The sequence below is a fragment of the Topomyia yanbarensis genome, chromosome 3, assembly GCF_030247195.1.
Source record: "Topomyia yanbarensis strain Yona2022 chromosome 3, ASM3024719v1, whole genome shotgun sequence".
Classification (NCBI taxonomy): Eukaryota; Metazoa; Arthropoda; class Insecta; order Diptera; family Culicidae; genus Topomyia; species Topomyia yanbarensis.
Window position 1 is genome coordinate 172,623,036 of NC_080672.1, and position 14,454 is coordinate 172,637,489.

General features: G+C 39.0%; 1 protein-coding gene across 1 annotated transcript; it reads right to left on the minus strand.

Moving 5' to 3' along the window:
- Window positions 1–11,849: 11,849 nt before the first annotated feature.
- LOC131693304 (guanine nucleotide-binding protein subunit beta-5) lies at window positions 11,850–13,775 on the minus strand. The gene is made up of 5 exons (XM_058981020.1): window positions 13,539–13,775; window positions 13,214–13,469; window positions 12,576–12,987; window positions 12,260–12,523; window positions 11,850–12,205 (listed from the first exon to the last, which is right to left on the minus strand). Exons 1-5 carry the CDS (start codon window positions 13,651–13,653, stop codon window positions 12,194–12,196), a joined length of 1,059 nt encoding a protein of 352 aa, XP_058837003.1. The 5' UTR covers window positions 13,654–13,775; the 3' UTR covers window positions 11,850–12,193.
- Window positions 13,776–14,454: the final 679 nt, after the last annotated feature.

Below are 14,454 nucleotides of genomic sequence, written 5' to 3' on the forward strand. Positions count from 1 at the left end.
TATTGTCTACGTTTCCGACAGTCAGTGTAACTGTGACAACACAGATATCGCGAGTTGTGAGCTCCAATATGAGACACGCGTCAATAGCCTTATTTGCAAGAATGCAAGCACGAGGCATTTCACGTGCGTTAGTCATGCCTGTCTTGTTGTAAGCAATGAATGCAGTGTTAAGTAACTTTCCAAAATAGATGTTTCCTTTATGGAAATACGGTTCTTAAACCAATGCTATGGAAACTTTACCTTCCTGCATGAATCGAAATAAATTCATAGTTGCTGTACGTTTTTTTCGGAGATTGATTTGTGCTATTCTAACCATTTTTGATTGGAGAACTGTACATTTCTTTTCCAACATAAATTGCACAACAACTAGAGGACACCAAGCGAGTTGGGATGTTAACGCATATAGCGAGCCATATCAGGTTTAAATGAGACACGATCATTTGAATCCCACGATTTGCGAAGAAAATGATGGTCCACTGTGTCAGAGATTCGCATAACACAGTAAGGGCAAAACCCAAAATGCTCCGTGCGCGACTGGCATATTTTAGACCCGCCAGTCATTAAGTCCTCGGCACGGAACTACACCTTGACTCAGGGTCTCCTACTTTCAGTCGCCTCCTACGACATGGGAGCAGGACCCCAGTGGTTCAATTCTTGGTCGGATACCACACGGCCTCTGGGCAGGTTCATCTGTACACATCGAAATTTGATAATCGAAACTCAACAAAACTTCACCGAACTATTTTAGACTCTCCAGTCATTAAACTTCGGTGTGTTGAGTGAACGTTCCGCTGCGTAATGCAGCATATTGGGAGTTCGCCCAACTCTTCCCAGGTTCCGTTCGCCATTGAGAATGTTTTAAACCCCCTCAACAATTTTACCCATAGCACGGGTCGCATGACACTATGAAATTGGGGTACCTTTATCGAGAAGAATTCGTTAACAGGCACCACCGCCTGCTGGCTCATGGTTGGCCATTATTCTTACTGCAGTGGTTTCTAGTGCTCCCATCGACTAAACTTAAACCTTTTATTCCTCCCAACCCTCCGGGCGACACGAGTTACCTCAGGAGGGATTGTGCTTTTGGTCTTTTCATTTTGTTGGGTTGTTCAGTATAGTTGGGCATTTCTTAACGAGATTATGTAATTTAACAGCTAAAGCTAGAAAAGACAAGGAGGGCGACTATGTATTGGGAAAATATTCAGTCAGTTTCAGACATCGGGAGATCAACGACATGGATTACGGATACGGACGGTCTTCATCAGGAAGCCTCATATACTGGGATGCCGGGTGGTCCTTCTCGAGCCGGCAGGAGTTCCTCCAGACAATTTCGTAGTATGGCTCAGATGCGGTAGAGGAGATTGCGGCTTGCCAGTACATCTCGAACCGAGATATTGAGTGGTCTTGATCGAGCCTGAAGGAAATCCAGAGGTACAGAGCGCGCATGCTCCGAGAGCTAACCGACTAGAGACTTTTATTCATTGGTCGAGAAATTACCACCCAATTGCAAACTAGATTGGATCAGGTTCAAGCGTGGGATAGTCGAGACTCTGCGGAGAGTGTTCACCGATTTTGTAACAGATATCTGATGTGTCGGAAGTAGCAGAATGAATGAGTTTGTCCATCTTCACGAACCTTCGTCGAAGTATGGAGGCTCCGGCGGGAAAGATAGCAGATAGCAATGAGTACAGGAGAATGAGAGCTCCAGAGTAGTTTTAAGCGGCCGAGAGGTTAAAGCTGTGTACGCTGTGCCGCTGTGTAAACTATCACTCTGTTACATCCATGCAACTACAAAGCGCCGATGGCAACACACAAAAAAGCGAAACCCATGCGGTGATATTTCGTATGTTTCCAACCAACCTGTACGTTGGGAGGCCTTTAACATTATAGCCTCTCCTGATTAGTGTCGTCTAGTGCTCTCATTTAAGAGGCTGTCGCTAATAAATTAGTTATGGAATTTGCACTTCGACTTCGTCTCATCAGAATCCGACAGTAACTTAGTGACAGGATTAAGCTAGCGCCAGATTGAGGCTAGCTCAAAAAACTGAGACACAATTTGTGTTCCTGAGCAAACCCCTAGACAAGCGTGATGTTCCGCAAGAAAATGAGATGACACGAAGTCGAAATGCAAATTAACTAATCTAGTTATAGGATTTGTGCTCTTCGATTAGTTTGTTTCAATTTAATTAGTTCTCATCAGTTTATCAGAAGAAGTCCTCCTATTCTTGCGGGACATCACGCATTACTAAGTGTTTGCTTAGGAACGCAAAGAGTGCCCCCGATTTTTTGATGAAGTCGAAACACAAATTCCATAACTAATTTAATTATAGGTTTTGTGCTCTTCACAGGCAAAGAAGGTTTTAAATAATTTTCTCCTTAATGGAGAAAAATCAGTTTTTACCTAAATAGTTCTGCATTAAGGAGAGCTGTCGCTAATAAGCCAAGGGTGAGTCGGAGCCGTTGATCTCATCTGGATGGGAGACATCAAACGGTACGATAATGGTTCGCGTCGTGTCGGTTTGATGCTGTCAGCGCAGGTATCAAGAGAGAAGGTGCGTTTAGAGAACGTACATACAGTCTTTAAGTTGGTGCTACCGAAGCAGGATGTATAATTTTTCGAAGTAGCTAAGTGATACTCGCATCTGACAGGTGTCAGTGTGACTGACTATGCTAAAGAGCAGCCCACGATTATGATCGGTCTGGGTAACTCCATCTATTTGTGTCGATGGAGTCACGGATTGGTCGACAAGGCAAACCAACTGCCGTGCGATCGAGACTGGGTTGAACGGTTTACGGGTCAGAAAGGTCGAAACGTTCTTGAACGTGCATATCGCCAAACCAGTAACCAATTAGGAGTTGATGGCATGATGCAGGTACAGTATGCTTTCGATGCGACAGAAATTACCTCATATGAAGTGCGGTTTCAGACGGGTTTATTGTGGCGCGGAAGTTGGATAGTTGGATAGAGATCCAGATTTGGATAGAATCGTTCGAAAGCAGATGTCAGATACAGCTGAAGAGTCATGCTAATAAGGGATCATCCATAAATGACGTAGCATTATATGGGGGAGGGGGGAGTATTGTATTTTGCAATGATGTGTGACGACAGAGGGGTAGGGGGTCATGTCATGCTACGTAGCTTTTTTGAAGGGGAATAACTAACATCGTTTTTTATTTTGTTTTAAATTTTACGGAGACAAGGGGGGGGGAGAATTACCGTCAAGCTACGTAAATACCACGGGGTATTTAGACGTTTGTGACGAAATGCTACGATGGGGGAGGGGGTGTTAAAAATCAATCAAAATGCTACGTCATTTATGAATCGTCCCTAAAGCAACAGAGTTTCAGTCCGGTTTCTCATTTTGCTCAGTTCAGAAGATAAAAAATCGCTCCGCTGTTATAGCAGGGCACATGATCAAATTTACCAGTGTAAAGCCTATTTGCAAGATTGATTCCCTCTACTATCGATTCGTGAAGTACACCGAGGAAAAATAACTATTGAAATCTATAAGAATCGCTTATGACTTTGCGCCACAAGTATCTCATATGAAAATTATAAGTTTGTCTTATGGTTTGACGAGGAAAATGGCCATCAAATCACTTACGGATGTCATAAGAAATACTTATGAAATTCCTTGGACATTCCTATGACCTTTATACGAATATGATTATATTAATCATCGCATTAAAATATAAATTTAAAAGAGAATTATTATGAGATTCGTGTATGTGATATATGCACCTGATAGGAAAAATAAATAAGAAAACATTTTTTATTCATTTCTACATATGTATTTTCTTAAATTAGATGAAAATAAACATAACCACACTTATATTTAGAAGGCTCCAGTTAAAAAAAATCACCTGTTATGATGCTAGATGTTTCCTCGAAATTGGCTAAACACCTACGGTTGAAACTTCTGCTATTTCACTACGTTGAGATGCTGCAAAATAATAACATAAATAATTGAAACAATAATCGATAAACAAAAAATAACTTACATTTATTTGCTACTAATTGGAAGCAGAGCACCAGACTAAAACTAAATCCAACAATGTTGTCACTTGTCTGGCCTTATGGCATTTTCACAATAACATTTTTATAATAATCTTAAGACACGTGTATGAATTCTATAAGGCGAACTTATGAAATTCATATACATGCTTATGTAATGCACAAGCGTGTAATGGAATCAAAATTGTACAGGCTCATAAGTCGAGACTTATGAAATTTTTAAGTACTTTTTCCTCGGTGTAGAGCAATTGTTGAAGGTGAACATGAAGCTCAACGTAGCAGAAGTTAAAGCTGTGCAATTCCACCATCTATATCATGCGGTACTGCAGACTCAATTCGGCTCGGTAATTTCCCAACAGCTGTATAGTAGAGTGGCTCGCGGTTGTATGGAAAAACTTCAAAATAATTTAAACTAGCGGGTACAGCACTATTTGTGGTCCCATGTGCATGTGCAAAATTTGATAGCGGTTGGTTCTTTTCGGGTTTGCGCATTGCGTGCAAAGTTAGTATGGGATTTTATATGAGGAAATCAATTATTTTGCATTTACGTTAATAAAGATCGCTATTTCACTTAATACGAAAAACAAGCTTCATATAACCATAATTCAAACCTCGGTTAACAACTTTGTCGAAGACGGTAACTAGCTACGAGTTTTCAAAAAATAGTTATAACGATTTTTAAACTTATGGTGCAATCTAAATGCAGAAATGTATTATATTTTCCAACACTGCCAGTGCACCACCGACATCACCATTTAGAACTTAAATAAATGAGAAAAACTGAACTTTCTTAATATTTTGATAGACCCAAATATGAATCATACTACAATCGTTGCTGTGGGAAGTAACATTTACAACATTTAGGATGTATACCTAAAAACTTATGTGTTGCTTTTGCTGGAGACTAAAACTAACTCAGTTCTGGAAATTATCTTGGGTTCTAATCTGAAGTATATTTCAGTTTTTCTAACATCACCACTGCTTTGCGTGAACCTAACTCAATTTTGTTAAAACCGTTTGTTTGACATAACTATCCTGGTTTCGTTCCTAGATTGTCAAACGAAAACGTCAATAGAAACAATTCCGAGACTTCAAGGAATCTATGGATATGCATTTTTTAAATTCTGACTCTGAACGGCCAAGAAATAGGGTTTTAAAATATGTAAAATTTATAAACCATTGTACCATTTTAAATGAGATAAAAGCCCTTAAATAGTAGCACTCAAACACGTAAGATTAATTTTTAATTCGGTGGTATAAACCTGCATTGAAGATGTACTTCTTATGTTATACTAACTATCTAAGGGGCCATACACTAATTGCGCAAGGGCATATGGGGGGAGGGGGAGTTTCAAAATATCGAAGAAATTCTTATCTGAGGGGGAGGGAGGGTTTGTCCTTTCTTACGTAATATCATAAAACAAGTTTAAAAAATTAAATCCATAAGGAAAATATTCTTTTAATAAGAAAAGGGAACTATTTTCATTTGTACCATATAATCCTTGTATATCAAACAATATGAGTATTTTTTTGGCTCTTGGTTGTACATTGTTCTGTTCGGGAACTGGAGTCACAATATGCCTTACAAGTTAAGAAGTGTTGATACCCTTCGTGTTGTTAGACCGACTTTGTCCTTTTCAAACGTTCGATTCAAACCCGCAAGGTGTCTGGAAAATGTTCTAACACGCGAAGATGGTTAACTCGGAGCTATGCGTACGATAAGCGTCACAGCTGGAACTCAGAAAAAATCATGCCAGAAGAGGTTATAAACTCTTTTAAATTCTACATCCCAAGAAAATAGATTCAAAAGAAGTGGAATATAGCAAAGCAAATCATGTGAACCAAATTGGAGTTACTGAATATGTGACAACAGTTATTTTTTCTACTGGGCGAGATTGGCATGCAATTAAAATTCTGCAGATGATTACAGTTAAATTTTGTCAGGAGTTATCTTATTATTTGATGAATTAACAATTCGATTTTTTAATTACGATAATCATGATAAGATCTTATGTAGGGGGAGGGGGAGTTCACCAAAATCTTACGAACTCTTATCTGTGGGGGGAGGAAGAGGTTGAAAAACTCTAAAAAAAGCCTTACGTAATTAGTGTACGGCCCCTAAAAAGGGGACTGGGAAGTACACAAGCCCACCCCTCCTCTTCTTTTCATTTTCTAACTACGTCTATGTCTAATCAGCAATTCATTCTGAACATTTCATTCAAAGATACCAAGTCTCTGCGATGACTATATTCTCATTTATTAAAGTTCAAAGTATCGGTGTCGATGGTGTACTGGTAGTTGGAAGAAATAATGAATTCCTGCATTTGGATTTAACCATAAGTTTTAAAATCGTTATAACTATTTTTTGAAAACTCCTAGCAAGTTACCGTCTTCGACAAAGTTGTTAACCGAGGTTTGAACTATAGTCTTATAAAGCTGGTTTTTTGTATTGAGTGAAGTAACGATCTTTATTAACGTAAATGCAAAATAATTGATTTCCTCATATAAAATCCCACACAAACTTTGAACGCAATGCACAAACCCGGGAAGCAACCAACCGCTCCCAAATTTTGCACATGCATTAGTGACCACAAAAGGAACTCTTCTTCTTCTTCTTCCAATTCTGTTTGTTTTCCGTCGGCCTATGTCCGCTACGAGGCCAAATACCGACGCCAGAGAGGTGACACTCCCACTATCTGGATTGGATGTCGACCCATCAACTCATGGACCGGGGACCAACGGCTTTACTTCCCTTCCGAAGGAAGGCGTGACCTCAGATTCTTCTCACCTCTGAAAAATCTCAACGACCTCGACTGGGATTGAACCCAGACCAACTGGGGTGGGTGGTGGTCACGCTTACCACCCAACCATCGGCGCCGTCAAAAGGAACTCAAAAAGTTCTGTGCTGAAAAATGCCATATGTCAAGCCAATCTACTGTGTACACGGTAAAAAAAACTTTACCCATTTTATGTATTTAAATTGCCCATTTTCGGATGTTATTCGAGCTGTCAAAAAATGGGTATTTTTTGTTTCTAACAATGAGTACTTTTTATCCATTTCACAACTACTCGATGAGGTAATGTCAATGGGTATATTGATCTCGACAATGGGTGAAAAATCCTTAAGCATTATTTCAAGCGAGTTAACCTGCAAACTAAGGATCATAGTGGAACCTGCAAATTATCGCCCTGCATCGGAGTCCGTGGCGTAAACGGAACATTTCGGCAATGCTCCGAAAACAACGTCTGTTTAGACTACTGAGGATGTTGAAAATATGCGCCAGTTCGGCATTTTTAGAGCAGCCAAAAGATCCAGCCATCAAAAATATATCCAGTTGGCGGTTTTATTTTGTTAGTTTTAGAATAGGATTTCTATCTAGATTTCTATACTTTTATAAGAAAACGATAATGTGAAATGAATGTTAATTATTTTTTTTTTAATTCAGAAATAATTCTATTGACAGTATTTTTCATTCTGGCGCGAATTTCATGAATGGGTATTTTTGTTGTAACAGTTCTGGTTGACGTACAAGGTCTGTACTCATTTATGGGTACAAACGCTTTACCCATTTAATGAGTAGTTTTCTACGCATTAATGGGTACTTGATTTTATCAGTGTAGTCAGCAAATTTAGAAACTGAGTGAGATTAGTTTGCTGATTTTCGGTTAAATGTTTTCCGAGTCTCAGCACTCAAACGTCACTTTTACTGAGATCTCTGCAAAAAATATTGTTTGCTGAATCTTAGCTGGTGAGATTTCGGCAAAAGATGCAAAAAAAGCTAAGATTCGGCAGAAAAAATTAAGTGTGTGATTGAGAAATTCACAGAAATGTACACACCGCACCAACTGCTTCCTAAATGCCGCTGTAAGGTTGCCAGTAAGTTTTTGGTGTAACTAGCACTTGTATTTCCTGTTTGCGCTTGAAATTAAGTAATGTAGCGGAAGTAATAAGCCTCTCATTTTGGTTCAAACACAAGGACAGTTTTTAAAAAACAGAATTTGATTGATTAGTTTAACTCATTTAACCAATTTTATCTAAAAAGAACTTTTGAATTACACTGACCGTGGTGAATTTGGCACCACTTGCACCTGGTATAATCAACCTGCACAAAACGTTCCATAAGGCAGGGCTGTTTTTTGGAACAACATGTGTTATCGTTCAGCCCTTCGTTATACAAAATCACGATATTATGACAGATGTGCTAAGCACGGTGTTTCACGGAGCGCGGCTGTACCTTTCAATCGGGAAAGGCCGCGTGGAGTTTTGGGGAAATGCGCTAAAATAGTAAAGCAGAATCATATGATTCGCAAAACAATTTGAAACACGTCGTCGAATGTAATAACATTTTAAACAGCATCCCAACATATACAATGACAGTATTGAAATAAAACTACATAACCTAGCACCACGTACTAGTCCCACCGCAATCAAACAACCTATCCCGTCATACTTGACCACCCCATGCAGATCAGCTCCAAGTATTGCATATTTTCACAAATGCTGATCACGTATCCAGGACAGATTCCTGCGTGCCAATACTGTGATTAGTCGGTACACCACGGAACACCTTGCACAGAGGCTGCTAAGGAAAGTCCACATGTTACGATCAAAGTCGGTATACATTCGTCGACGGCCATTACGAACAGCGAAGTAACAACGATTACACCAAATGCCTCCAAACCAATAACCCACACCACTAATAAAGAATCAAACGCCGATGAAGATGGATTTACAACAGCGACTCGTAAGTACAAGAAACAAACAAGAACACCCGACCGTGCGCATCATGAATGCAGTACCGATGGCGACATGGGTGTGAATGAAAACGCGAGAGAAGACTAACTGAATGACCTCCAAGGTGCGACAAGGTTTCAAGGAAGAGGATCTCAACACGCAGCAGCAACAAGACCCGATGAACAGTTGCAAGTTAATTTTAATTTTTACATATTTTAACAATCACAAAAGACCCACGGCTCAGTTATGCTAACGCATTGAGCCGTGTCAAATAAACAAGAAGGAAAAAAGCAAAGGAAGAAAAGTTTTAGCAAACGCCTCGTTCTGCTGTCTGGTACTTACCGTTGAACATTCAACGGAATCCTCATAAAGCTGGAAAAGTACGCTTGGTACGGGATGCTGCTGCGACAGCGAATGTTGTCTTGATTCAGTAACTGCATTCTCCCACTGCAAAAGTTCTTTAGCTAAGTCTACTCTACTGGACTACACCGACTCTTACAAAATGCTAACATTAACGAGTGATGCTTCTATCACTGAACTGGGGCAGTACTTTAGCAATATTCCGGAAGATGGCGGTCAGATATTTCCGTCACTTTGGAGCACTAGATTCCAGCTTATACATATTGATTTGGTGGGCCTGCCACCATCGAAGGGAAAATGATATATCCTCCCTATTGTCGATCGCTTCGCTCGCTGGCCGGAGGATATCCCGTTAGCGGACGTCCGATCAAGGCCGCCAATTTGAACCGGAATTGTTCCGCGAGTTGACATACTTTCTGGGATCTCACCATATTCGCAAAACTATTTATCACCCACAATCCAACGGTATGGTGGAACGTTTTCATCGTAGCTGCGTAAATGCGTTAAAAATAGGATTGCCACCTCTCCGGGTTTGACCCAGAGACTCCGGTTTTCGGATGCGATATCCGGGCCTCCGGGTTTCACATCAATTTCTCCGGGTTTGGTGGGAAGAATAATTTCATTTTTTTTAAATTAATTGATTCTTTACAAAATATGTAAAAAGTCTAAGTTAACTATTACTTTGGTTCAGATTTATTTTGCTCGACTAACCCTTCGTTTCAAGGTGGCGAAGATGAGTTCACCATATATTGCTGGTTTCTTTCACAAAGCAATGAATATAAATAACAAATCAAATTTACTATAAATTAAGGAAAGTAATATTTCGCTATATGCTATAATTGAAATCCCATTAAGTCGCTCAAAATTATGTAACAAAGTCATTTTGCTGCAATTTTACCAAATCACTTCACTGTTAGTGGTGCTTATCACCAGCTGCACCAAGGAATGGAAGATTTGTTCTAATCCAACTGACTAGGTCAACATCAAACGAGTTCTTCCCGTGTTGTTGCTACTCCTGCAGCGACCCTTAACTGTTGGCTAGAAAGGTGAGTTTTTCACCTCTGGTGATGAATATCCGACACCACATAGTGCTTCCCATGTGATGCCGCAGCTTCCTTTGCTCTCCTTTTCCTGTTAGTTATGGAGGAGAGCAATGCTTGTTCGACGTTCCTCCGCAGCGAGAGTAGCTGGTGCTTTTGTATTCTTGGCACTTAGTCGGGGATGTGAAATACTACACCAGATTGAACCGACAAAACCGTTCTCAAATGTGAAAATTTTACAGCTTTACTGTAACGTAGTAATAAAAAGCGATTAAAGTGGACTAAAATGCCGAGCAATCGCTTTGATTCCAATTTCCCTCTAGTTCCACTCAAAATCTACCACCCCCCCGTTCAGTGAAAATCTACGGGTCGAAGCCTCTCCAGAAGTGGCAACCCCAGTAAAAAAGTGACTAGTGGAGAGGTGAGAGGTGGTGGAGAGCTCTTAGTCGACACACGTGTTTATCACACCTTTATAAAATGCGAGATAAAATATAAATATTATAATTATAAGAAACTGCTTTCTTCCACCAGATACTTTATAATTTTTATATCTTAATCTCTCTGGGCAGTCGAAAACCAACGTATGGGGCCGCAACATAGAGCATAACATGTTAAAAAAATCATGCTTTTTCTTTGTTATATTTGAATATATCCTTAAGGAGATCCTCTTATATAATTGTGGCAAAAAGTACCTACCTAATGCTTAATAATTGTTTAGAAGCAGTAAAATGACTTAACCCTTAAATGCATACTGTTGCCATTTGGCAACATACCGAAGTCTGTGATATAAAGCCTCATCAAAAGGTAAATAACGTATCCACACCGAAAAATGAGTACCCATGAAAAATGAGTTTCATGCATTTAAGGGTTAAACATGTGCGCTATTCTACATAATGTTTATTAATAGCGTTTTCGATTGACCCCGAAACTGATTCAGGTTCTAACCCCAACCGCTATCAGTTCATACAATTTGAGAGCAGTTCGGGTTAGAAACTAACTCAGTCCCGCTTCAAGCAAAAACGACATGTTTCATCTATAAAATAAAAATTTTCGAGTGTAATGTGTCAAAAACGGCGTCCAAAATAACGGCTTTCTCGAAACAAGATTTTTCAAATGTGTAGGCCTTCTCGTTTTCGAACCATTCAACCAATCAACTTCGAGTTTTGCCCGCCCAAAAGAAGACAACATTCTCCGGCGGTGTAACCTACAAAATCGCAATATTTTGATAATTAACGATTTTATACAGCCGGCCAAAGTGGAGAAATCATGCGAAAAAACGATACTTTATTTTCAAGTGGCCATTCTGTTTCTATATCGAATTTTTCCATGTTTTTTAGGTTGGGGCACCTCTACGGAATGTAATATTCGAGATCTTTTTTGGTTTGCTGCTAGTAGACAACAAATTGCAACCTGTATCGTGCCCGCAGATGAGGTCGGTTTTCAAAACACCTTTTGCTGGAGCCGATATTTTGGACGCCATTTTTGACACCTTGCTTACACTCGAGTAAACATGTACGAGGTTTTGTAGTAACGCCGTCGTAAGCAAAAAAGAAATAGACTCTCATTGCATATAACCTAATGGAAACAGTCATCAAATATGCAATTAGGGACAGTGTAATGGAAAGAAATAAAATATTTGAATATACTTCTATAATATATATTTCATCTAAATTATTAGTTTTCGTAGCTAAAATATACACAAATAAATATGGCACCAATAAATACTGATAACTTTTGTAAAAATAAATGATATAAATATACGTGAACATGTTTTACTACATAACAATGAATTAACAACAAATAAATGGATTATAAAATATAAAATATAATATTACTAACCAGTTTAGTAACAACTGGGGAGATGTTTACAATACGATCATTAACACTACTATGTAATTTCTTCTGTTGAACGTCTTTGAAGCTATTACGGTTTATTTAAAGACATCTAACATTGAATTCGCCGACTAGTTTATATATCTTATATAGACTTTTCATATGATTTACTTTGGTTATGCAGTTCAATCTAAACGTTGACATGATTATTTATGCCCATATCTAAAAAAATCGAGAGTATTAATTCTGAAATACTATAAATACTATAAAATTTACTCTTAAAGTGAAATCCCAGCTTCCAGTAGACAAAGCAGTGCCATCCGGGGACACTTGCAAGCATGACACTTTGTTTTCGTGTCCATAAAGCAGACAAACACGTTGCGCTTTTAGGGTATCCCAAACGTTAACCGTATAGTCATTGTATCCAGCAAACAAAAGTCGTCCGCTGATGGAAAAATCTACAGAATTTACACCAAAAATAATGCTGTCCTTGCTAAACACGGCAACCTCCTTGTCTGCACGCATGTCGAATAAACGGCACTAAAATATATAACATTAGATTTGAAAAAAACAGTTTGTATAGTGCACGTACAGTGCTGTCATCTGAACCAGTACTGATGGCATCACCGCTGGGATGAAACTTTACACTGTTTACGTCAGATTGATGCCCCTCAAATGACTGGACGACATGCCCCGATCGCATATCCCAAATAAACGCCATTTTGTCGCAACTTCCGGAAACAAAAGTGTTACCGGTTTCATTCGGAGCCAAATCTATCGACATCACGTCGCCAGTGTGTCCGTGGAAGCTTTGGAGCAACTGACCAGATTCTACATCCCACAGAGCACAGGTAGAGTCACCACTTCCGGTTAAAATTTGCTGATCTGAGTTTGGGAAAATGCAACATGACATGTAACTTGTATGTGTTCCAACTGTTTTCTTCCGTGAGGAAATGTCTTCCTCCATTGTGATGGGATAAACGGTCACTTTATTATCCAGACCGCTGCAATAGAACCAGCAAATTATTTTTACTGAATTTTTTCGTCACAAAAAATCACGTAACATGTTTAATTTTCTTGATCACGACAATCTACTAGTAAAATAAAATTTGGTCATGCAAAGTTCTTGAATACTGGTGAATAATAAAAACTATAGTCGCTAAATATTACGTTTTATTCTAATAGGACATAAGCAAAAAAAGCATCTAGGCATCGCAAAAAAATGCTTACCCGCAAGCCACCAGATTGCCGGAAGGAGCATATGAGCATCCCATTACCCAGGTTGTGGGCATTGTGACGGCGTGCTCCTTGTAGTTTGTAAACGCGTCCCATATGATGAGCTTACCATCCTGCGAAGATGATACAATATGTCTCTTATCGGGAGACCAATCAGAGCAGAGAACTTTGGCCTGGTGACCTTTCAGAACACGACGTGGTTTTATGTTAAGATACGTGATCATTTCAAGCCTTTCAGCAACAGAAGACACTGTAAAATATGTTCATAATATGAACAATATATTATATTGTTATGAATGGCTAATTCGCTCATACTCACAAGTAATGTCATTCAACTTTTGTCGTTCTTCCTCCAGTTTAGCCTTCAACGATTCCGCTTCCTTCACTAACGTAGCTACCTTATCGATAGTATTGTTGGTAATAACTTCAGTCATGTTTTTCCACAATTATTTTTACAGATTTTCCTTTAAAAATTCGTAATAAAATGCAATTTTTCAGACAAGCCCCGAACGATCGAATATCGAGAAAAATTTTCACATTTTGACATTCCCACCTTTTTTCGTTGCACACGTTGCACAATGCACACAAAAGAAGAGTTTTATATCAAAAGGTCCGGTCAATCTTGATCGATCTCAAAATCGACGAAACTGCTTGATTTTTGGCTCGAAATGAAAATATTTCGACAAACACAAGATTACGGCTTAAAAGCCAACTGTCAAAGTTCTCTTTGAAAGGAAATTCCGGACGAACCGTTACTCGCAACTGCAAGTCAAATATGTTGGTAGTAAACGAAAGAGAAAAGTTTTCTCTTTCATCAACTGCTACACGGTTAAATAAAACAACCTGCGGAATAAGTTCTTTTGACTTACTTTTGAGTTGTGCGTCGCTTTCGCACTTTTTAGTGTTGTCAAAAACAAAACGAGAGATTCGACTCAGTCGAGGTCTTCCGTGGAGGAACGTACTTTTGAGTTGATTGGGATATATTCAACATTAGGTAAATTCAACTTAAATTTGAGTATAAAAAACCTATCAATGAGTTGTAATTTTTGCCGTGGTTAAATGGAAACTACCTTCAACACGGTTTACCTAATTTTAAGTTCCCCCACGATACCACGAGATTGAGTCAAAGGAACTCAATTTTAGGTAGTTTTTCGTTTCCGTGTAGAATACATCAGCATTGCGAACAACCTAAGGCTGTTATTTTACATCTCCGACTTAAAACAGATCGATCGCAA